This window comes from Pristis pectinata, chromosome 2 (assembly GCF_009764475.1).
Source record: "Pristis pectinata isolate sPriPec2 chromosome 2, sPriPec2.1.pri, whole genome shotgun sequence".
NCBI lineage: Eukaryota > Metazoa > Chordata > Chondrichthyes > Rhinopristiformes > Pristidae > Pristis > Pristis pectinata.
The window spans coordinates 119100441-119123859 of NC_067406.1; the positions used below are offsets into that span (position 1 = coordinate 119100441).

General features: G+C 41.6%; 1 protein-coding gene across 1 annotated transcript in view; it reads left to right on the forward strand.

Annotated features, from left to right (window-relative positions):
- LOC127582445 (protocadherin Fat 4) overlaps window positions 1-6081 on the forward strand; it is a 293967-nt gene extending 287886 nt beyond the window's left edge. The window contains exon 18 of the mRNA XM_052037709.1: window positions 3252-6081. Coding sequence (XP_051893669.1) covers window positions 3252-5131 — 1880 coding nt within the window. The 3' untranslated portion in view covers window positions 5132-6081. The remainder of the gene's footprint in view (window positions 1-3251) is intronic.
- Window positions 6082-23419: the final 17338 nt, after the last annotated feature.

Below are 23419 nucleotides of genomic sequence, written 5' to 3' on the forward strand. Positions count from 1 at the left end.
CTGCTGGTAACTGGCACAACTCAGTACTTCTGCCATGAATGAGGTGCACGCTTCTTATTGCTAAAGAGTCACAGTGTAGTAGTTGTTCCTGCAAATGACAGAAGCTAGACATTTTAAAATCTAGTGCTCTCCAGACAGCCTCATCAGACTCCTTGCTCAAAACAGAGGAAGAGGGAGAGGTCTAATAATGATCATACTAGTTCTCAAGGGTTAGGGTTAGTTAATTTGCAAGGTCACAGTTCAAACCAGAGGGTTGCAAAACATTAAAGTAAAACAAATTCAAAAAACTAAAAGAAAATTCTTACATGCACTTCAACCATATAAAAATACTTCTAAAATACTTAAGCAACATTTAATAAAATAAAGGAAATGCTAAATCTTTAAAGAAAAAACATGTGAAAACCTGAAAAATATCAAAAATCTATGCAATAAACTAAAAACAATGTGTGGTTAGATTCTTGTACTTATGACCTTCAGCAATGGAACAAAATACCATTCGTCCCTGGCACTCCATTCTGCTCATGGATAGGAAATGGGGAAAGTGGTCATGGATGAAATTTATCCCTGTCTGCTATCATTCACCCTTCACACTCTTAATGAGTATTCAATTATCTTTCTCCCATAGGACCAGAGGAAGCTTATCTTGGGATTTATGTAGATCCCCTGGCTGTACCCAAAATATTAATAGCTAATTGGAGCAAAATTGAGGCTCACTCATCATCCTTTGATGGACAATAAATGTGTAACACTGAGGAGCAAAGTTTTGCATTAGGCTTCATCTCCCTGTACACTTACAGACTACCAAACTCCATTTAAAGCATTTGGCCCCAGAAATCACCTTCCATCTTAACTTTTAATTATTTCAGAATTGAAAAACATTATAAGAAAGTTTGAAGAGTAGTTTTGACTTTGTGTGATGTAAAATGGGTAGTGTCTCTCTTTGTTTTTGTTTCACTAATTCAGTGGAAGTAAAAACCAGAAAGGTTTTAGGACACATAACCCTTATTATTGTACAGACTGAGAATTTTTCGTATTTCTCCCACTACAAAAACTCTATATTCAGCACATATGAGACAGACTATTCAGGCAGAGAGTGAAAACAGACTATGTTGTCATATTTGCTAAGTACCAGTTATCATTTATGTGTTTGCTGTTAGTTTTGCCCTACAAGCTCATTGCTTTCTCAGATCATTAGGATAATGCCCTGAGAGCAGCATTAAATGTTGAAGTGTGCCAGTCTTGCATTGATAAACACAGTTGTACATGATGCTGAGCAGTATTAGTTTAGACAGTATTGCACAGTAGTCTATGTCATCCTGATTCTATTTGCACAGTTCCCATTAATTCCTACACAGGAAGCCTGATAAGTGAGTGTCACATTAATGTGTTGAAATATGCAACAACTGTTTAATTCTTGTAACAATGATAGAAAATTGAGTTATTTCATTAATGCCTACAAAATTATCACACCCAAACATAAAATTAACGTGTGCCGGCTCTCATTCATGTAGCATTGTATGCCCCAAAGATTCATTCCTAAAAAATGTGTCAATTATATGTACCAAGATTCACTTTATTGCTTTTGTTCTCACTTCTAAATCTTCTGCATGAAAATGAAAAGAAAAGCAGAATCATGCTAGAATTAGGAAGCAAATACAGGAAGTCCCTGGGTTATGAACGAGTTCAGTTTTTGAGACTGTTCGTAATCCGATTTTGTATGTAACTCGGAACAGTGTCCATGCATGCGCACTTGGCCTGGGGATCGCGGCTGCGCATGCACACTTGGCCCTGGGATCGCGGCCGCACATGGCCCCAGCCGCACATGCGCACTTGGCCCGGGGTTCCCCGGCCACACATACGCACTTGGCCTGGGGTTCTCGGGCCACACATGCACACTTGGCCCAGGGTTGGGCCAAAGAAGGTGTACCGCCGCCATGGTAGGATCGGGGGCCGGTCCCGCTTACGAACCGAAGGTCGTTAAGACCACGAAGGTCGGTTCGTATGTACGGGCGTTCGTAAGTCAGGCATTTGTAAGTCGGGGACTTCCTGTCTAGACATACCAGGGATGCACATAGTATTAATTAGAATTTGAAGAGAGGAAAGATGGATTACAATTGTGTAAATTTTGCCTGGGATGGAAACTGAAAAATAAGTAAGTTCTTTTGATGGGCTTAACAATCATCGATTGGCTCTAGAGGTGGGGGATGCAGGTATTGTGATGCACAAGGCATGATTACTGCTGAGGAGGCTGGTTAGAGCAAAAGGTCTTTTTCTACCCATCAGAGATCAAAAGGGAAAGTGTAAAAAATTGATTAATAATTTTTACAAATCTTCATAATAGAGTATTGAAAAGATTCAGAAAGACAAAAAGGAAGTGAAAAACTACTCCATAATGGAAGGAAATGAAGTGGAAAGTGGATGGGGAGAAATAAGCAAGGAAAAGGGGAAATCAGTTAATTTGCAGGGTCACAGTTCAAACCAGAGGGTAGCAGAGTGCGAATGAGTATTTGTTTTTAGGAATCTTTTCTGTTCAGTAGTATTTCTCTCATTAATTTGTACTTTGATCTTTCATGTCAACACACAAATTGTTCTCTTTAAATGAATCCATTATTTCATTTATTTATAAGTTATAATACTTTCAATAGCATTATTACTGGCATGGTTCCAACAGCTGTTTTTGTTTTATTTTAAAATATAAAGTTTCTGTGTCTTACTGCATGAACTTAAATAGTACAAGTTGCCAGGTATTTAATTTTTTTTTTAAATGGTTCTTTTCTCTTTGGGACTATAGTGTAGCCACTGGAGTAGGCCTCTGGGATGTGATTAGGGACTGAATGCAATATTAGTATGTTAGATCTAGCATTAACTGTTACATGTAAATGTTATTAATCTATGATAATCACTGACATACAAGGAAGATGGATTTGAATGAGTAATAATACACTGAAAATAAGGTTATGAGCAACGGTACATGGAGTCATGCTAATATAGTTTTTAAAGTTATAGTACACAGGTTATTCGGTCTTTGCAAAATTCCCAATGTCACTTAATGCTTTATCCACAAGTAAGCACTTCTCAATCTAAATTGATTTTTTTTAGTATATAAAAGGTCATGTTTGCAACTCAAGGTCGCCATGCAGGATACTTAAAAGTGGTCATATCATTACTATGTTTAAAAAGTAAGATATAAATATTTTAGTGCAAACCTTGCAGGGAAAGTTTGTGTGACAAATGTGTTTTTTATCTTCCAGATTTTGATGGGTGTATCTCTTATGTAATATACAATGGTGAAACATTGCCCTTCACTGGACAGCATAGCGATGTTACAATTTCGAAAAGTGACCCTTCTGTTAAGATAGGATGTAGAGGTCCTAACATATGTGCAAGTAATCCATGTTCCGGTGGATTAATGTGTGTGAACCAGTGGTACGCATACAATTGCGTCCTACCAGGAGAGTGTGCTTCCAATCCTTGTCAGAACGGAGGGAGTTGTGAACCCCTACCAAAATTTGGCTTCACCTGCACTTGTCCAGATCGCTACACTGGAAAAACGTGTGAGACTGTGGTGGTATGTGTCAATGTTCAGTGTCCCCAGGGAACTGTTTGTAAAGCCGGAGCGGATAAAGGATACACCTGCAGTCCAAAGCTGCAAGCGGAGGAGCTCTCACTGCCGCTCTGGGCTGTCCCAGCCATCGTGGGCAGCTGCGCCACCTTCCTTGCTCTGGTCGTTCTCGGTCTGATTGTCTGCAACCAGTGCCGAGGTAGAAAGGCAAAGGTGCAAAAAGATGAGAATACAAAGAAGAAAGAAAAGAAGAAGAAAGGGAGTGCGAATGAAGGATTTGATGATCCAGATAACCTTCCGCCATATGATGAAGAGCTGAGTGTGAGAAAGCAGCCTGAGGGAGTTCCAAAGCCTGATATAATCGAAAGGGAAAACCCCTATTTGATCTTCGATGAGACAGACATCCCGCATGCAGCAGATACGTTGCCAAGTGGACAACCCTGTATGGGGCCTGAAACAGAACTTGAGCATTATGACATAGAAAATGCTAGTAGCATTGCTCCTTCAGATGCAGACATTATACAGCACTATAAACATTTTCGTAGTCACACCCCTAAATTTTCCATCCAAAGACACAGTCCATTGGGTTTTGCCCGACAGTCTCCTCTCCCACTTGGAGCTAGCAGCTTAAGCTATCAGCCTTCTTACGGTCAAGGATTGAGAACAACCCCACTGAGTCACAATACATGCCAGAATCCTACTGCACTCTCTCGACAAAGTCCTGCTCCATTTTCAAAGCCAGGAACTTTCTACCGAAACAGCCCAGCAAGAGAGTTGCACCTGGCAAGGAGAGAGGGAAGCCCTATTGATATACATTCAGATGTTTGCCAGCCTGGCATCTTTAATTATGCTTCACGACTTGGAAGAAGAAGCAAAAGCCCCCAGACCATAACAGGTCACAGTCATGGCTCGAGGCCAGGTAGCCGCCTTAAACAGCCAATTGAGCAAATCCCTCTGGAGAACACACCTCCAGTAGGACTGTCCATAGAGGAGGTTGAAAGACTCAACACCCCTCGTCCTAGAAACCCAAGTATCTGTAGCGCAGATCATGGACGATCGTCATCGGATGATGACTGTAGAAGACCTCTTTCTAGAATGAGGAACCCAGCTGATGGTACACCTGCACCAGAATCATCTTCAGATAGTGATTCACACGAGTCGTTCACCTGCTCTGAGTTTGAGTATGACAGAGACAAACCTGCTGTGTACACCTCACGTATGCCAAAATTGTCTCAAGTCAATGAATCTGATGCAGATGACGAAGGTAATTATGGTGGCAAACTAAAGCCACGAAGATATCATGGTCGTAGAGCTGAAGGAAGCCCTGCAGTCCTACAGGGAAGTCACGAAGAATATAAGACACAACCCAAGCCTGGAACACATGCAGCTGCAACAGGAGCTTTTAATTGGGACAATCTATTAAATTGGGGCCCTGGTTTTGGGAATTATGTGGATGTTTTTAAAGATCTTGCATCACTTCCAGAAAAGGGAACAAAAGAAGAAGCATTAAACAACGCTGCACAAAGTGCAGCGACTTCTAATGATGCAGAAGCAGAAGAATATGTATAGGTATAATTTATATAGACAGTACATTTTGATGCATTAAAAGCTGCAGTTCACTATCAGTGAGAAGCTGCTTAATGGAATCTTTTCAAAATCAACTTAACCTTGACAACTATTGCCAGATTCTGCAGTCCATAACTTTCAGCTCATGAAGAATTCTGCCCTTAAGTGATCATTGTTTTTCAGGGTGTCCATGAACAACTATTGCAAAAAAGCACATAAGGATTGGAGTGATGTTTGCGTTCAGCAATTGCAGAATATTTTTCCTGACTTCTTTTCAGAACTGAAAACATATGTGCTTGATCTGTTCGAGCACAGTGTGTTTCTTATTCAGCCACTGGCACAAGAGCAGCACACAAGTTGGCCAGCACTTTAAACAGTTGTGCCAATGTTGGAAGGGTGCTTCAGAACTGCTCGGGCGTAGATTTCCCTCTCTCTTCCCTTCAGTCTTTGCTATAAGCTGATCTGTTTATTCAACAAGGGTGCAGCTTATTTTTGTCATAAGTGTTTGTATCTGCACTATGTGAATGGTTCAGTCTTACTTTGGAGAACGATTCATTCTGTTACAATATCATTGGAAAGTATTGTCATTATTTGCTTGAGAAGCAGCGTTGCCGTTCATTGTTTAATATGGAGCCAATACGAGGGAAAACTTAAAAATAATATCTGGACTAGTTTGCCATAGAGCTAACCTTTGAAATTCTGGTGCATACTTTAAAATCCTTTCTGCCCTATTTCCATGATTCTTCCTTTTATACCAGTTTAGTAACTTTAAAGAGACAACTCTGTTTGTTACTGAAGATATTTTCTTATGAAATTTTTGAAAATGGTTTTGTTCATGTTTCTTACTTTCAGGGAAGGTAAGATTAAGTACTTTTTACATTTGTTACTTATGTAACATCAGTATTTTTTTCATTTTTTGATATAAGTGTAACATACTGTATCCTTTGTATACATAAATGCCAAATATAGAAATAAACTATTTATTTACAAAATCTGTTTCAGTTATTCCTCCACAAAGAATTTTTTTTCAGTAACGTCTTATCTCTTCCTCTATAGTCACTTACTAGAAATTCAGGGACTGCATAAGGGCTTTCAGCTCTGAGCTTTGGTCTTGGCTAAATTGTGTACTAGTTACAGAACCTAAAATGGATATTTAAAGCCTAGATACAAGACAAAACTGCCCAGAATTTGACAATAATTCACAATAATCTAGGAGTCTCAGTTGAAGTCATAATGGTTATTAGTGGAAGTTTCACTGTTGCAGTAATGGACATTCTTCCAAGGTGGCCAAATTTCATTGTTAAATTTACAATTTACAAATCCATTCACAGTGTCACTGTGCACAATGCAAAGAGATTTCATTATCCCACCCACATGAAATTTGTGGGACATTGTATGAAAAATGAGAATTTTTGTCAGTGACCTCAAATAGATTATCCAATCAAAGAAATGATCACCGAATTCACAACGACACGAGATTCTGCAGATGCTGGAATCTGGAGCAAAACGCACAAAATGCTGAGGGAACTCAGTAGGTCAGGCAACATCTATGGAGGGAAATGAACAGTTGACATTTCAGGTCGAGGTCCTTCATCAGAACTGGAAGCAAAGAGGGCAGAAGCCAGAATAAGAAGGTGGGGGGAGAGCAAGGATCACAAGCTGGCAGGTGATAGGTGAGTTCAGGTGAGAGGGGGAAGGTAGGTGGGGGAGGGAAGTGAAAAGGAGTGATAAGAAGCTGAGAGATGATAGATGGAAGAGGCAAAGGGCTGAAGAAGAAGGAATCCAGTAGGAGAGGACAGTAGACCATGGAATAAAGGGAAGGAGGTGGGGAATAGATGGGCAGGTCATGAGGCGAGGGAAGGGAAAAGAGAAGGGGTGAGGAGGCCACAGGAGTAAGGGGAAAAAAGGGGGAAAGGGAAAAAAGGGAGAAATAAAAGAAGGGGAGGGGTTACCAGAAGTTAGAGAAAATCAATGTTGCAGCCATCAGGTTAGAGACTCCCATGGCAGAATATTAAGTGCTGTTCCTCCAACCTGTGTCTGACCTCAGTATGGCAGTAGAGGAGGCTGTGGATAGACATGTCAGTACGGTAGTGGGATGTGGAATTGAAGTGGCTGGCCACCAGGAGATCCTGGCTGTTGCGGTGGACAGAGCAAAGGTGCTCGACGAGGTGGTCATTCAATCTGCATCGGGTCTCCTCCCTTACCACCATTCAGGGCCCTAGACAGTCCTTCCAGGTGAGGTACCGCTTCACCTCTGAATCCGAGGGTGTCATTTATTGCATCCGGTGCTCCCAATGCGGCCTCCTCTACATTGGTGAGACTCGATGCAGATTGGGTAACCTGTTTTGTTGACTGTTTATTTCCTGCCATTGATGCTGCCTGACCCGCTGTTCCTCCAGCATTTTGTGTGTTTTGCACTGAATTCACAAAAAAAAGTATTGCCAATTTCAGTGTTACAGATATATAATACTAAGAATAAGAAGGTCTCTTCCTATAATTGAAAGATGATCAGAATTATTTATTTTTCTTCAACAATCTAAGGGATTTTTCTTTTAGAAAAAGAGGGTCTACCATGCAATAAAATAGATGATCACAGTGCATCTGAAATTTTGCATTAAATACACCTCTTAGTTAATAGTGGCCCTAATTCTATCTGCCTGCTGCTATATTTAACTAAGTTGTATTGAACAATGTCCATTACTGGTGGTACATAGAAAAGAATATTAGAGCAAATACAAGATAGAAATAAGGAAGGCCACTCTTAATTCCATGTATCATGAACTGCATCAAACTTGATAGATTTAGGAAAATTGCATACTATAGTTACAAATATATCATTACAAATGGACAGCATTTTTTTACCATGTGCTTGTAAAATGCTAAGGCTGCATCAGCTAAAAGGTTCTTTAATCCTTGTATTGAATCTCTCATCACCAAAAAGTATTTAAGTGGTTCAACCACAAATTGTAAGTTTAAACTCAGTGCACTATTTGTGCCCCTGCTGGGTTGTGGTTAAAAATTATGCCCCTTGGCACTGACCCACGTGATGCATTAACGGCATGAAATGATAGAAAAGTGCTTCTTTAGTCAGATCAGTATGTTAGCATCAACATGTGCCAAAGGTCTTAAATACTGTACAAAATACACAACTGCTCACATTCACAACATACGTACAAAGTAAAAATCAAACTGCAGATGCTGGAAATCTGAAATAAAAACAAAATGCTGGGAAAATTCAGTAAGTCAGGCAGCATCTATGGAAAGAAAAAGACTTTTTTCTTTCTATAAATATTTATAAAAATCCACTCTTTCTGAATTTGACACTGCAATATATACAGATTTTATATATACTATTGAAGTAAGCATAAAATACCCAAGGAATCCAAACTATGGGCATTACTGAACAAACATTGGCATTGGTGGAATCCTTCCAATGCAGATCAGGCTGTTTTCACGGAACAACACACACAGAAAGTACTGGAGGAACTCAGCAGGTCAGGCAGCATCTATGGAGAGAAATAAACAGTCGATGTTTCGGGTCGACACCCTTCATCAGGACTGGAAAGAAAGCAGGCAGAAGCCAGAATAGGAAGGTCAGGGGAGGGGGAGGAGCACACATAGGCAAGTGATAGGGGAGTAGAGGGGATAGGTGAGTCCAGGTGAGAGGGGGAAGGCAGGTGGGTGAGGGAGGGGGTAGGTGTAAGAAGCTGAGAGGTGATAGAAGAGGCAAAGGGCTGAAAAAGAAGGAATCCGTTAGGAGAGGGCAGTGGTCCATGGAATAAAGGGAAGGAGGTGGGGAATAGATGGACAGATCATGAGAGAAGGGGGAGGGGCCATGGGAATGAGGGAAGACAAAGGAGAGGGGAAAGGAGGGATAAAAGAGGGGAGGGGGTTACCAGAAGTTAGAGAAGTCGATGTTGAGGCTGTTAGGTTGGAGATTACCAAGGCAGAATATGACGTGTTGCTCCTCCAACCTATGTATGGCCTCAATGTGACAGTAGAGGAGGCCATGGATAGACATGTCAGTATGGGAGTGGGATGTGGAATTGAAGTGGTTGGCCACTGGGAGATCCTTGCTTTTGCGGCAGACGGAGCGAAGGTGTTTTGTTTTCACAGAAGTCTTCATAGTCCATCTAACCAAAACTCAGGTCCACCAACACTTAAGAGAGACCTTACACAAATTGTGCATCAAGGATGAAATGATCTACTTTAGGTCCTCATTTTACAGGAGATTGAAGCCAGGCTTCTATCGAGAATGCAAATGAATAGTAACAAATTTATCAACAAAAAATTGCAGATGCTGTAAGTCTGGAAAAAAAACAGAAACTGCTGAAAACATTCATAGCAGGCAGCACCTGTGGAAAGAGAAACAATATTAATGTTTCAGATCAAAGACCCTTCATGCGAACTGGGAAAAAAAGAGAAAATGTGTTAGTTTTGAGTTGGAGAGAGAGTGTGGGAGGGATGGGAAGAATAAAAGAAATATCTTTGATAGGGTGAGACCAGGGCTGCAGTGATGATAAGCCGCTAATGAATCCATCTGATTTATAGTTTAAAGAGGGTCATTGGAGAGAAAGAGAGAAGGCAACTGAAGAAACATAAATGGTGAAATACAGAACTGTAGGAAATATAGATCAGGCAGCGTCAGTGGGAAGAGAAGAACTGAGTCAATATTACAGATGGATGACCAACAGCAGAATTGGCCAGTTCTGATACAGAGAAAGCAAATTATTTGAAATTCGATTTCAAGTCCAAAAGGCTGTATTCAGACAGAAGATGGGGTGTTCTTGCACAAGGTGCCATTTGGCTTGTGCAGGAGGCCACAGACAGTTGGGTCAGAGTCAGAGTGAGATGGAGAATTAAAGTGTTAGACAATAGAAAGCTCAGGGTAACCCCTACATTTTGAATGCAGGTGCTCCTCAAAGCGGTCACCCAATTTGCATTCGGTTTCTCCAAAATGTAGGAGATGACATTGTGAGCATATAATGCAGAACACTAGATTGGAGGAGTACAAGTGAGTTGTCGCTTCACCTGGGTCTCTGGATAGTGGGAGGAAATGAGGTAGAAGGACAGGAGTTGAATCCCCTGTGTTTGCATGGGAAAGTATGGTGAAAAGGGGAGTCGTTGGTGGGAGTCTTCAAGGAAATGATCCCTTCAGCATGCTGAAAGGGGAGGAATGGGGAGGATGCATCTGGTGGTGAAATCTTTTTGAAGGTGGCAGAATTGTGAACAAGAATTGTGAACAAATGTGGAAGCTAGCAGGGTGTAAAGTGAGGATCTGGAGGTCTCTGCCCTTGTTCTGTCCAGGAGGAGAAAGGCTGAGAGCAGCAATATAGGATACAGAGTGGATGCAGCCAAGGGCTCTGTCAACCATGGTAAAGGGAAAGGCACAGTTAAGGAAGAAGGAAGACATCTCAGAGGCACCAGTGTGGAAAGTCTTTTCATCAGAGCAGATACAATGGAGATGAAGGAACTGGGAAAATAGTATGGATGCAGGATGGATGAAGCATAAATGAGGTAACTGTGGGAATCTGTGGGTGTTTGTTGCTAACCTATCCTCCACAAAGGGAAGGGAAGAGGTAAAGATGGACCATCTGAAAGTGAGAGCAGGGTGGAAATAAAGTAATGAAATTTTCAAGTGATTGCAGAAAACAGCACCAATGCAGTCACTGATGTTGCAGAAAAGAGTAGAATGAGGGGAAAGGAGTAGGATTGAAACAAGGGGAGTGTTCCTCTGCGCCCATACAAGTGCTCATAGCTACACCTTTTATTTGGAGAAAGTGAATGGAATTGAAGGAGAAATCACATCCCCATCAAGTCCTTCACACCCGATGATTCTCCTGCCACTCACGAACACTCCAGCAATTTACTGTAGACAATGAATCTGCCTGTCGTCACTTCCTTGGCATATGGGAAGAAACTGGAGAAACCAGGGGAAACCCACACAGTCAGAGGGAGAAGGTGCAAACTTCACACAGGCAACATCTAAGGTGAGGATTGAACCTGCCTCACTGGAGTTCTGAGGCATTCCCACATTTTCACCTTATGTGCTCTCATTCAATGCAACACATTTATTATTTCCCGTTATCCTTTTTGATATAATCCTTTCTTTTTCACTCAGGTTCAAGGGATATGAATGTCTGTATCTATTGCATTCCAGTCATTCTCCACCAGACAAAGGCAAACCACTAAGTTTTACTGAACTTTGTTCCCCTCAGTTAAAAACAACTCTGTGCTTGCTTCATCCTGAAAGAACCAAATTACACTCTCCTGTTGCACAACCACTTCTTTTGATTGTTTCTCTTCATCCTCCTCTGAGACACAAATGGGAACCTCTCTATGCTACCCATCTTCAGAGACTGGTTTTCCTTCATTCCACTATTAACTATCTCGCAATTCCATTATTTACTTTTCACCTATGCCTTCCCAATGCTTTTCTTAGATAAGTGACCACATTTGTTCCCTCAGCATCACTTTTATTAACCCCTGACCAGACAAGCTCCTGCCTTTCCCCAGGCTGGCTAATATTTACCCATATTCAGGAACATTCCCTACTGCCATAAATCACTCCCTCCACAAAGATATACCATCATTTTCCCTGCCCATGCAAAGTGCCTTCACATCTCCAGCTTCCTCTCCCTTTCAAAGACTGCAAAGGTGTCAGCTCCTAGACCTGTATCCACCTCTTCCATTATCCTCTTAAAATAATGCACCTTTTACACTGAAATGGTATTGGGAAAGTCCCTGCGATGAAAATCTCAATCTATTGGCCTAGATTCTGTTGACGTGGACCAATGACCCAGAGTCACCATTTGCGACCACCTTATCTAATCTGGCTGTAGAAAGATTATCTTATTGGCTAATGCAAGCCAGTACCCAGTGATGAGGTCCTGAGCAGTGGCAGGGTCTGCATAACACAATGGAAGAATTTCAAACCAAATTTTCACTCACAATTTTCAGAGCTGTCAAAGCCCATCCCCCAGCTTTGCTAGCTGTCAGACACTCCACTCATCTGATATAAACACTTAATAATTCCAAAAAACACTATTAAATTACTAGTCTCCTCAGTTCTAGTATCAATAAACCCAAAAGCTCACTATTCTTTCTGTAACTAGAAGCATGATTTTCATCTACCATGCCTTGAGGGAATGGGGTAGGGGTGGATAGAATGCCCATTTTACACCCTGTCCAATTTTGCTCTCCAATATCTTTCATTAAGATTGAAATTGAACTTGGCATTAAACAGGCATCTTGCCCAAAACCATTTCATTCCTGCTGGTGAGGAATGGAGCTGCTAGATATTTTTCCCTGATATTCAATTTTGATGCAAGTGACAGTACAATGGGAAACTGTTCTAAGTTGAGTGATAATTTAGCATTATAGGCGTATCTATGAATGCCAAAATTCTACTGTCAGCAATCCAGCAAGTTAATATATATCCAGAAATGTTATTTTAGAGTCAAATAATTATTATATAGTTGAGTTCCTGCATTGTTGGCTAGACAAAAATTCTCAGTGAGGTCATCCCAGGGGATAAGAATAATCAATGTTAGACTCTTCCTTGTTACTTCTCTCCCAGACTTTAGAAACTAGCTGAAATCCTAACCTTTTGAACATGCTTTCACCCAACTCTTTTACTGCCATTGAACATCTGCTTTATTCTGGAAATGTCTAGGGATATTCTGCATGATGCTCATCCTCCAAAGTCCTTTTTGCTTCCATTGGCAGATGCAATGGTACCAGTTCACACCGTGAGTGATGCAGCAGGACCAACACTCAGAGAAAGTCCCAGAGCCACAACGTGGATGCTCCTGATCTGGCCCCTTGTCCAGATTCACACAAATTATATTTGGAATTACCAGAATCTTGACTCAACAATGAATTCAACAATTTCAAATATTAACAATTCTACCTTCTGCAGTTCATATTTCTCGCATTTGCTTCTTTTACTGCTGGTAATTTCAAATGTTTATTGAGCTTCTCCTATTTGCATCTGTTCCAGTTCTACCTCTTTTTATTCATGAATGAAGCAGATTGCAGGAGACCTGTCCCATGCCTCGCAGTCATCACTACTCCCACCATCTCAACCACCAGGCTTCCAATGAGCTCAAAGTCCTATCGCTGCAAATGTTCTATGAAGTAGAGGCAGCCACAGGCCACAAGTAGGCTGAAGGCAGCACCACTTGAGTCCCCGAGCCCCACCTCATTACCTTTAATGGCCTTCTAACAGCTTCTCCTATCATATCATCAGTGTTTCCAAATGTGTCTGATCACAGTATATGAAAAAAACTATTTAAAAAATAAATAATAAGTGTAATGAAAAACACATTAAACAAACTTCTGTTCATTTATTAAATGCAAACTCTCCTGTTTGGTGAAGGTTGGTGATCTGAGTGGGATTGGCCATGAGTTAATTGGCCAGATATAAAATGTCTCTGCTGCAGAGCACAGGCACAGAATCTGGAATGTGCTGATGCACTCCCTGCATCTCACTGGTTGTTCTCTCTGGAATGGTCTGCTAGCTGGCAGCATGATCCAGCCCATTGTCTGTACCACTCACTCTCTTTGACCTGGCTACTACAACACTTCTATCATTCAATCTCTCGTGTCTTCCACTATTTGTTTTCTTCATCCCTCTGCCTTTCTCTGCATCAGGTTTATTAAAATCTAACTTTTCCCTGTTCTGATGAGTGTCCATTAATATCAAGGATTAGCAGCTTCTCACTCTACAGGTGCTTCCTGGCCTGCTGAATATTTCAGCACTTTTTCCTTTATTTCAGATTTCCAGCGTTTGTGGTATTTTTCCCTCAAATATCTGATTCATTTTGTCTCTGCAGGGTATTTTATCCAACATTTAGCATGCATTAATTCTTCAATTGCACTATAATAGGACTGAAAGCTTCATATCCAAACTTAAAAAAACTCTTTTCATTGTGTGGATACAGACAGATACAGTCTCACAGCTCTGATCTTACTATCAAACCCCTCCACATGAGAAGATCCCTAATAAAACCCCTTTCAGGCATTTGTCCTGAACTTCAGAAGTTCCTATCTTATACTGATCTTCCAAATCCCCAAGGTCAATTTATGTCCAAGTAAACAAATTAATAAAGAGTTAGTATAAATTCTAATCAAAAACCACAGCCTTTTTGGTATAAATGGAATTCTTGGGTGATAGGTTGTAAAATGACAAAGTTATTTCATGAGTGAGTCAGGCATTATATGATACCAGAAGTTTATACTGAATACACATTATAAATATTCAATTTATGAGACACGTAAAGCAGGTCCTCGGACTGCTCATGGTGAGTGGGCAGCATCGCAATGGATTTTTCAAACTTTCTACTTACAGTCAAAGAAGAAACATCACATATTTTAAAAGCTGGCAAACATATGAAATTCTATACTCATTGCACTAGCATTCACAACTTAGCCACCCTGGACTTGCCTGTGAATTGAGTGAAGTGACAGATATGGGATCGAGCCAATCAATGTTGTCCATAAAGCAATTGTTACTTCAGTGAAACATCAGATCAACCCTGAGTGAGTGCATGCCACTGCAGACTGAGTAAAGTAAATGTACTTCACATTTCACTTTAAGCTAAGGAAACTTTGAGGATGAGCTTAAATCAAAACTGATGGGAACAGGATTTACTTAATTCAATTGAGCCAAATCCAAGAATTGACAGGCCTGGTTTTGATTTGTGAGGAACTTTTAAGGCAAATCGAAGAAGAATTTGCACATTTTCAATTGCAAAACCTTCTTTCCCTAATGAAAGAATATGTATTGGTATCAAAGAAAACAGAAAATGCTGGAGATAGCAGTGGGATAAATTCCTGAATCTTCCTCTCACTTTCCCAACCATGAAACCAGCAGAAGTTTGGCAGAAACCCACAAGAAACTATGTACGTGGTAGTACATACCATTCTGAAGATTTTCTACTGAAGAAAATCAGCAGAGGCAACATTTTCTGATGAAGGGTTTACACTCAAAGTGTTAATTTCTTTCTTTTTACAGATGTTGGCCTGCTGTGTATTCTAGTCTTTCTGGTGTTATTTCAGATTTTCAGCATTTAGCAGTGTTTGTACCTGAATCCCCCTTTGTTTCCTGGCTGTTGGAAAACGCTGACAAAAATGTCATTCGCACCCATTCCTAGTTTCCTTTATAGTGATGGTGCTTTGCCTGGCTTGACACGTTTGATCAGCAGGAGCTTACGGCTAAAGTTCTGGGCATGCTTTAGTTTGACAGATCTAACAACCTAATGGTTTCTAGAATTATTACAGGCAGCCACATGAGCATGGCAAGATCTAGGCATGAAAATGACAGTACCCACACTCTTTTGCAGAATGCTCTGAAGTAAATCAGCAGTTAACATATTGTCATTGAATTTCTAATCTTTAGATAATGTCTTGATACCCAAGCAGAAATACGTTTGTCAAGTGGAACTTCACACTTCCTCCACTGCAGTACCTGCAAAGCAAAACCACACCTCATTTGCAAACCTATTGACTATAAAATGAGATGCACTTTATTTCCTGAAGGCAAACTTTGAGGAATAGAGTATTAAATACACAATTCAGGAAACAAGCTTCTGCTCAATGCTTCTGAAATGAATTATCGTAATTTACTGCATGTTACATTGTTTCAGGGGAAAAAAATCAATCGCATCTTTACTGACAAGAACATTAAATTAGTTTCTTCTTGGGTGGCTTTACGCTTTTGTTTTAGGGTGGGAAGTATTCCTGATCAACTTTTTGCAAGGCTTCTTCTAATTTTACTAGGGATCTTAAAACTATGAAGAAGTTACTGGAAATGTAACTCTAAAGGAAAAAATAACCAGGTTGTCATGTAGGCATACACTTCTTCTTTGTCATTCTCTTGCGACTGAGGATGACCAGTTCTGTGGGTTCTGAGGTGATTCTTGAGTCCTACATGGGAACCGCCGACTGTTTCATAGGAGGTGCCTGATGGCGCAGGCAGGTGGGACACTCCTTCCACTGCTTCTGCAAGGCTTCTGTGTGCTTCCAATGCATAGCCTCAAGGTTCTCAATAGCATCCTAAATGCCCCTTCTTCACTCTGACCAGTCATGGGACAGAGGTTCCCAAGATTCAATGGGGAAGTTGTATTTCTTCAAGGAAGATTTGAGCCCATCCTTGAATCTTTCAATCTGTCTACCTGGTAACCCCCTCCCATGGCTGAGCACAGAATAGAGTGCCTGTTTCCAGAGTCTGGTGTTGAACATGTGAACAATGTGGCCTGCCCAGTGTAGCAGGCTGAATTTATATAGGCCTCAACATTGGGGATGTTGGGCTGGGAGAAGATAATGATATTAGTAGGCTTATCCTATTGGTGAATTTGGAAGATTTTGCAGAGGCCGCATTTTTGGTATTTTCCCAGTGCCTTGAGATGCCTGTTAGAGGTAATTCAGGTCTCAGAATGTATAGGAGGGCAGGGCTCATTTCTGCTCCATCGATGATAAACTTTGTGCAAGGACTGAGCTTTTGATCTTCAAAAATCCTTTTCCTCAATTGACCGAAGCTTCTGCTGGTGCACTAAAGGCGAAGGTGAATTTCATCACCCATGTCTGCCTTCGCTAAGAGGTGTCTCCCAAAATATGGGAAGTCGTCTATATTTTCCAGGATCTCATTGTGAATCTTTATTGTTGGAGGGCAGTGTGGTGCAGCTAGGGCAGGTTAGTAGAGGACCTTTGTCTTGCAAATGTTGAGTGTAAGGCCTGTCATCCCATATGCCTCAGTGAACAAGTCAACAAAGGTTTGGATTCCTCCCTCAATGTATGTACAAACCAAGCTTTATCTGCATTCTGCAGCTCTGGAGTTTATGACCGTCATTGCCAGAGGTTGAACAGTTTCCCATTGGTTCTGAAGATTAGCTCCCCTCCTACATGAAATTTGTTGGAGGTGAGGTGTAAAGGTTGAGAAAAATGTTGGGGCAACACCACAGCCTTGACTGATGTGAGTCTTCACTGAGATTGATTCTGCTGCAGGCACATTAGTTAGTATCATGGCTTGCATATCATCATGGAGACAGAGACAGATTCTGTGGCAAGCCAAATTTGATGAGGGTGTTGCATAATTCCCTTTGGATTGATGGAGCCAAAAGCTTTCGTGAGTTCAAAGAAGGTTGCTCTTAGTGACTGATGCTGTTTGCTGAACGTTTCTCAGAGTTGTCACAAGATGAAGATGATGTCCACTCTGCCTCGAGATGGAGAGAATCTACACTGTGATTTGGGGAGTAGCTCTTTGGCCACTAGGGGGAGGCAGCTGAGAAGACCCCTGGCAATAATGTTCCCTGTAGAAGTTCCCTGGAGACCTGTAGATACTGCAGTCGGACTTTTCACCTTTCTTGAAAATGGTGAAGTGAACAGCATTACCCATGTCACCTGATATATCCTCCCCTCCCAGATATGGATTATGGATATGCAACTGAAGCTTTCACTGCGGAGTTGAGGGTTTTTGCAGGGATACTGTCTGCTCCTGAGGCTTTGTTATTTTTGAGTTGAACTAGGACCTTCTCAACTTCTTGTTGATCAGGAGTGTCAGCAAGGCTGGTCCCAAAAGGTTACTATGGGATTGTGCCCAGAGCACTCACATCAAGGACAGAGACACAGTTGAGAAGGTCTGCAATGTGTTCCTTCCAGCAGGTGTTGATTGCCTCTCTGTTCCTGATGAGTTCATTCCCATTCTTAGTTCTGAATGAGGCAGGGCATTAAGTGTTTGGATTGTAGACATCAGCAAGATGCTAAGCCTCTTGCGTGCACGTTACACACCGTCTGTTCATTAGGTCACTGGATTCTGCTGACTCTGCCTTCAGGTACCTGTACAGCGGTTTCTTTTCCCCAAGAACACATTTGTGAACAATAAGCTCCTTGATTCCCTTGTCTTTCTTGTCAAGCCATTCCTGGTTCTTCTTGGTAGAGAAGTGATGAGTCTTTTCATAGATGCCGATAATGGCAGACTTCAGGGCAGTCCATAAGCTGCAGATGCTCTGTGGCTCTGGTAGTCTGGGAGTTCACTAGTAGACACACACAGTCAACCTCACCCACATATTCTCACACATGCTCATACAAAAGGACGCACTCACACACCCACCAATACATAACATGTGCAAACACACTCAGGCACATGCTCATACACGCACACTCACACACCAACACACAAACCAATAGAGAAGCACAAGCACACACTGCCATACACACACATACTACACACAAATGTACATATTCACACACACACACACTACATACACACACCAACACACATGTGAACTCAGGCTCAGCAGCCCTTGTCCACTACCTCGTTGCTTCATGCCTAGTTATTGATTCCCAAACCCGGCTGCATACCCAGCCCCATTCCCGATCATCCTGGCTCCAGCCACAAGCCTATACATATTGTCAGCTTTGGCCACACACTGGGCCCTGTTCTCATTCAGTCCAGCTGCACACCTGGCCCAACTCTGGCTCCTAGCCACACACCTATCCACATTCCCAGCTACTGGCTCTGGCCATATAATAGCCCAAGAAAAAGCACTCCTTGCCATCAATCTGGCCTGCTCTTCAAGCAAAACTCTAAGAAGTACTTGTCAACACTGCTCTGAAGTTCCTGTGCAGTCCTCACTGTACTATGCTAATTAATAAATTGTTACAGAAGTAACTGCAGTTATTGATGCAAACTATATCCTAATGATGAAGAGTTTATTTTTCTTCAGAGGCATTTTTCTATTATTCATGGTATTGGAGTTGATGCTCAACTTCCTGACTTAACAACTTGTCAATTGACATTTTTTGTGAATTAATTTTTATGTAATTATAATCCAATTGATTGAAACAGCCAGTCTTGTGGCTGTGATTGGATATTTATCTACTTGCAAAAAAAGGTAGACAACTCACTGAAAAATCACAAAAAGTTCTCGGTATAAAATATTTTGGAGGAAGAAAAAGCAATGTCTGGCAAAAGTGTTATATGAATTATTGTTCAGAGAATACATGTGGTTTGCATCTGCACACCACATTTTAATTTCCCTAAACTGTACAATAAAAACAAAGTTCATGGTCTAAATCCAGGATATCATTATAATTCTGCTCATTCATATTCTTAAGTTAATGAGTATGTTTCTGTAATCCATGAAGTCTGTGGATATGATCTTAAGTTGTCATTTTTTCACTTGTGACACAAATCCAGAGAATGATGCAGCAAACTAGGAAATCAATAACATTGATATACTTTTTTTGCTTAATTTGATGTCCTCCCAATTTAAAAAGTAGGGTATTCAGTCCTTCCAAAAATGTTGAATTATATTTCACATCAAACACTATTCTTGTCGTGGTTGTTGTTGTGATACACAGCATCAAATTAACATTTTCTACAGATTCTGAGCACAGAAAGCCTTCTGATTTTGATATTCTTGGTGGCAACTGCACTTTTGTTTGTCTTTGTTTACACAGAAAATGAGCTGACAGCAAGAGTTTATACTCAACATGATATAATGCATGCACAATAAGCTGAAGGCATGCCAGTTATTGCTGCCAAGCAGCTGGTGGTTGGCACATTTATTCCAGTTTTAGTGCTTGGTCTGGGGTAGGGCCAGATATAACTGCAGCAGGAAGAATGTTTCGCTCATTTGTTCCAAACTGCAGGAAGAAAATCTGGTTATGCTGAGCCTTTAACACTTGGAACCAGTCCAGCAAACCAGATCTGCAGCTCACAACATCCATTGTAGTGACACTCAAACCATGAATACATGAACCTCATAGTTACTTCAGTAGGAGGTTTGAGGTGGGGGCAGACCTAACCAAAGATTGTGGCGAGGCATTAACAGCAGACCCCCCTTAATGGTTCTTGATTCTGCTTGGTAGTGCTGTAACTGTCCGGGTGGGAAAGACAACAGTTAGGAGTGAGGGCCAGTGGCAGAGGGTTGGTTCACACTGAGGATCCTAAGCTGGTGAGGGTGAGGGAATAAGTAGAAAGGAAGGAAGAAAGAATATAATGACAGTAGAGGCTGGTAGACTCTCAGGAAAATGGAGGCACTACAGTCTACAAGGAGGCTGACAATTACTACAAGGAGGAGAGAGAACTCTAACGTCTTCAATAGGTCTGTTGGGGGAATTTCTACTTCCCTTTCACAATCAAGTTACCTAGTTCCTGGGTAACCTGAGCAGAAGCAGTTGCCTTTAAATTAGGCTCCCTACAGTAAGAAACTGATGTTAATCTATTAATGGTGACTACAGATCCTCTTCCCTCCTCCAATAATGCCATGACATTCACCACCATAAAAATGATGAATGATGTGTGAGAGATAGCCATGGGCCACATTTCAAGCAGTGGTTGCCTAATACCACTCCTGCCCATTGACAGGGAGAGAGGTTTAATATCAAGGTCGAGGTTTCAGTGAAACAAAGCAGTGTCTTGAATACTTACTATGTCATACAGTCATGGAGCAATACAGCATGGATACAGGCACTTCAACCCAATGATTCCATACTGACCATGATGCCCACCCATTTAGTCCCAATTTCCTGAGTTCAGCCCATATCCCTCTAAGCCCCACCCCTCCATGTACCTATCCAAGTGCTTCTTAAATGATACTATTGTACCTGCCTCAACCACTTCCTCTGGCAGCTCGTTCCATATACTCACCACACTCTGTGTGATAAAGTTGCCCCCCAGGTCCCTTTTAGATCTTTCCCCTCTCACCCCCCTAGTTTTGGACTCCATTACCTTGGGTGAGGGATAATGATTTTAAATCAACAAGCTCCCAGTGGAGAACACACTGTGCATTCTCAGAGTCAGACAGGATCATTGGGAATGTTAACAAGTTTCCGTTTCAAGTCATAAAGAATTTTGTCTTCTTGAGCAAAAATGTCCAAAATTAGACTGTGTGTGGTGGGACAAATTTCAAATCATGTTATCGAGTATTTTTTATTGAAGATCAAATTCAAAGTGTGAGTAGCACTTAGGGAGTCAATGGACTCTCCTCTTAAACACCTGGATTAAATCCAACCGAGATTGATGGCATAAAGAGTCTTCTGACTGCCAACTCTGAGGGTGCTTTTCCATTGCAGTTTCCAATTTGGGACCAGTAATTGGAGTGCAGGTTTCGACCTCTTCGTGCTGCTTGGCTGAAACTTTGATGATGTCGCCCAGGGCAAAGGGCTGCATATGTCTGATTCCATACATGTACTCTGCTTCTGCCTGGCAATAATAATGCTTGGTGAGTGAAATACAATGCCTAACCCTTTAAATGACCTTAGGTGCATTTAAAAGTGAACCACTTTGTAAATGTGGTTTGACAGTATTGTCTGGAAATACAATTTTGCATCATGCTGATCTTTCTCTAAACTCTGCAATTAAAAATCAATTTTTCCAAGAATGAAGCATAATAAAAGCACTTTTGTGTCACCTCATGTCACAAAAGGTCACTTTGTGAGTCATCCTTGTGAATACAACTCAATTTCTGCATCAGGCATATACAGATGATGACATTCCCTTTCCTTATAGAGCATTGTGAGAGAAAAAAGACCATATTATCTTGGTGCAGTGCGTTGTTCGGCTCCTTGGAATGCATGGTCTTTGATCTGTAACAGTGACCTAAGATGCTTACGGATAACCTCAGGCACCAACTCCTCTTCCCTCCCACAACACCCAGGAAATGCAATGACCACCCCATCCACTAGCACTTCCAACATCCCAAAATGAATCCCATCCAAACCTGTAATCCCACGCAGAGTGCCTCAAGCTCCAAGCAATGTACTTGTTCCTTCCCCCTCCATACCCCAAAGCAGAGTGCCTGTTCCTTACTTCCAGACCCAAGCAGACACTGATTCTTCCCTCCTCCTTATTTCAAAGCATGATGTCAGTCTCTTCCTTTCCAATCTCCAGGAATGAGTGCCTGTTCCTTGTTATGCCAACCTCCTCTGTTTCACTCCTTGTTCAGTTCACTGACCCTCTGGAGTCTGCCAGCCAATTAATGATCACTGCCAAATCTTACTTGCCATTCATGGCCTTAATCTGATTGGTAACAGATGGATGTGCATTGGGTGGATGGATGGATAGTGTGTTACAAATCTCAAGCTTGAGTCTATCCACCTCAAACACAGCTGCTTTAGATTTAATAGATGCATGTTTGGGAGGATGGTTGGGTGGATCACTCATCTGCTCGCAGGACGTGGCTGACTCCTACATGCATTTCAATGTGGCTGAGGGCCTCACAACTTCTCTCAGTTTTATTCCAAGCCTCAGGGATCCTGGCAGTTGAAGGGAAGTGAAGACTGCTGAACCCTAGAGATACATGCTGTTCTATCGCTACTAGGTACACAAGGTACACAAGAAAGTCACAGCAGGAGTAGGCCAACTGGCCCCACAAGACTGCCTTTCCATTCACTATATCTACCCAGGCCTCCTCCCCCTCTGTGCCAGATCCCTATTGCCCTCTTAATCCCCAGTCTTTCAAAAATTTATCTGCCTCCACTTTAAATACTTGTAGTAAGCTAGCCTCTACAACGCTATGGGGCAGAGAATTTCAGAGAATCACCATGCTCTGCAAGAAGAAATTGTTCCTCAGTTTTAAATGACGCACCCTTGAAACCATGTTCAAAATTATCCCATGAGTGAAAACATCTTGACATCTACCCTGTCATGCTCCCTAAGGATCTTATATATTTCAATAGGATCACCCCTCATTCTTCTAAACTCCAAAATAGACAGACCCAACCTGTTTAGCTTCTCTTGATAGTAAAATACTGGAGGTGGTCCGAAGGACGTTCACCAGGCTAACTCCTGGGAGTCTCTCATCCCAGAAGTTAGCCTGGTGAATGTCTTTTGGACCGGCTCCAGTGTTGCTACGTCCTTCCTTTGGTAAGGGGACCAAAACTGTGTGCAGTATTCTAAGTGTGACCTCATCAACACCCTGTACAATTGGAACAAAATGTCCCTGTTTCTAAACCCCAACCCCTTGGCGATAGAATCCGATATGCCATCTATCCTCTTATTACTTGCTTCAGTTACCTGCTAACTTCTTGTGATTCATGTACAAGAACACCTGGATCCCTCTGCACATCATTTATTTGCAGTTGTTTTCCATTTAGATAATAATCTATCATTTGATTCGCAGGAGTTCTTCCTATGAACTCACAAAATTAACTGCAAACGACGACCTCTGATGAGCAACGCTCTGCTCCAGGAAAATTCTCTTCCAACCCTGAGCCACATCCTTCTTCTGGTCCTAGCTTTTCAATTCTTTCTCCGCCTCCTGGCCATGACCTCCAATTCCCCAT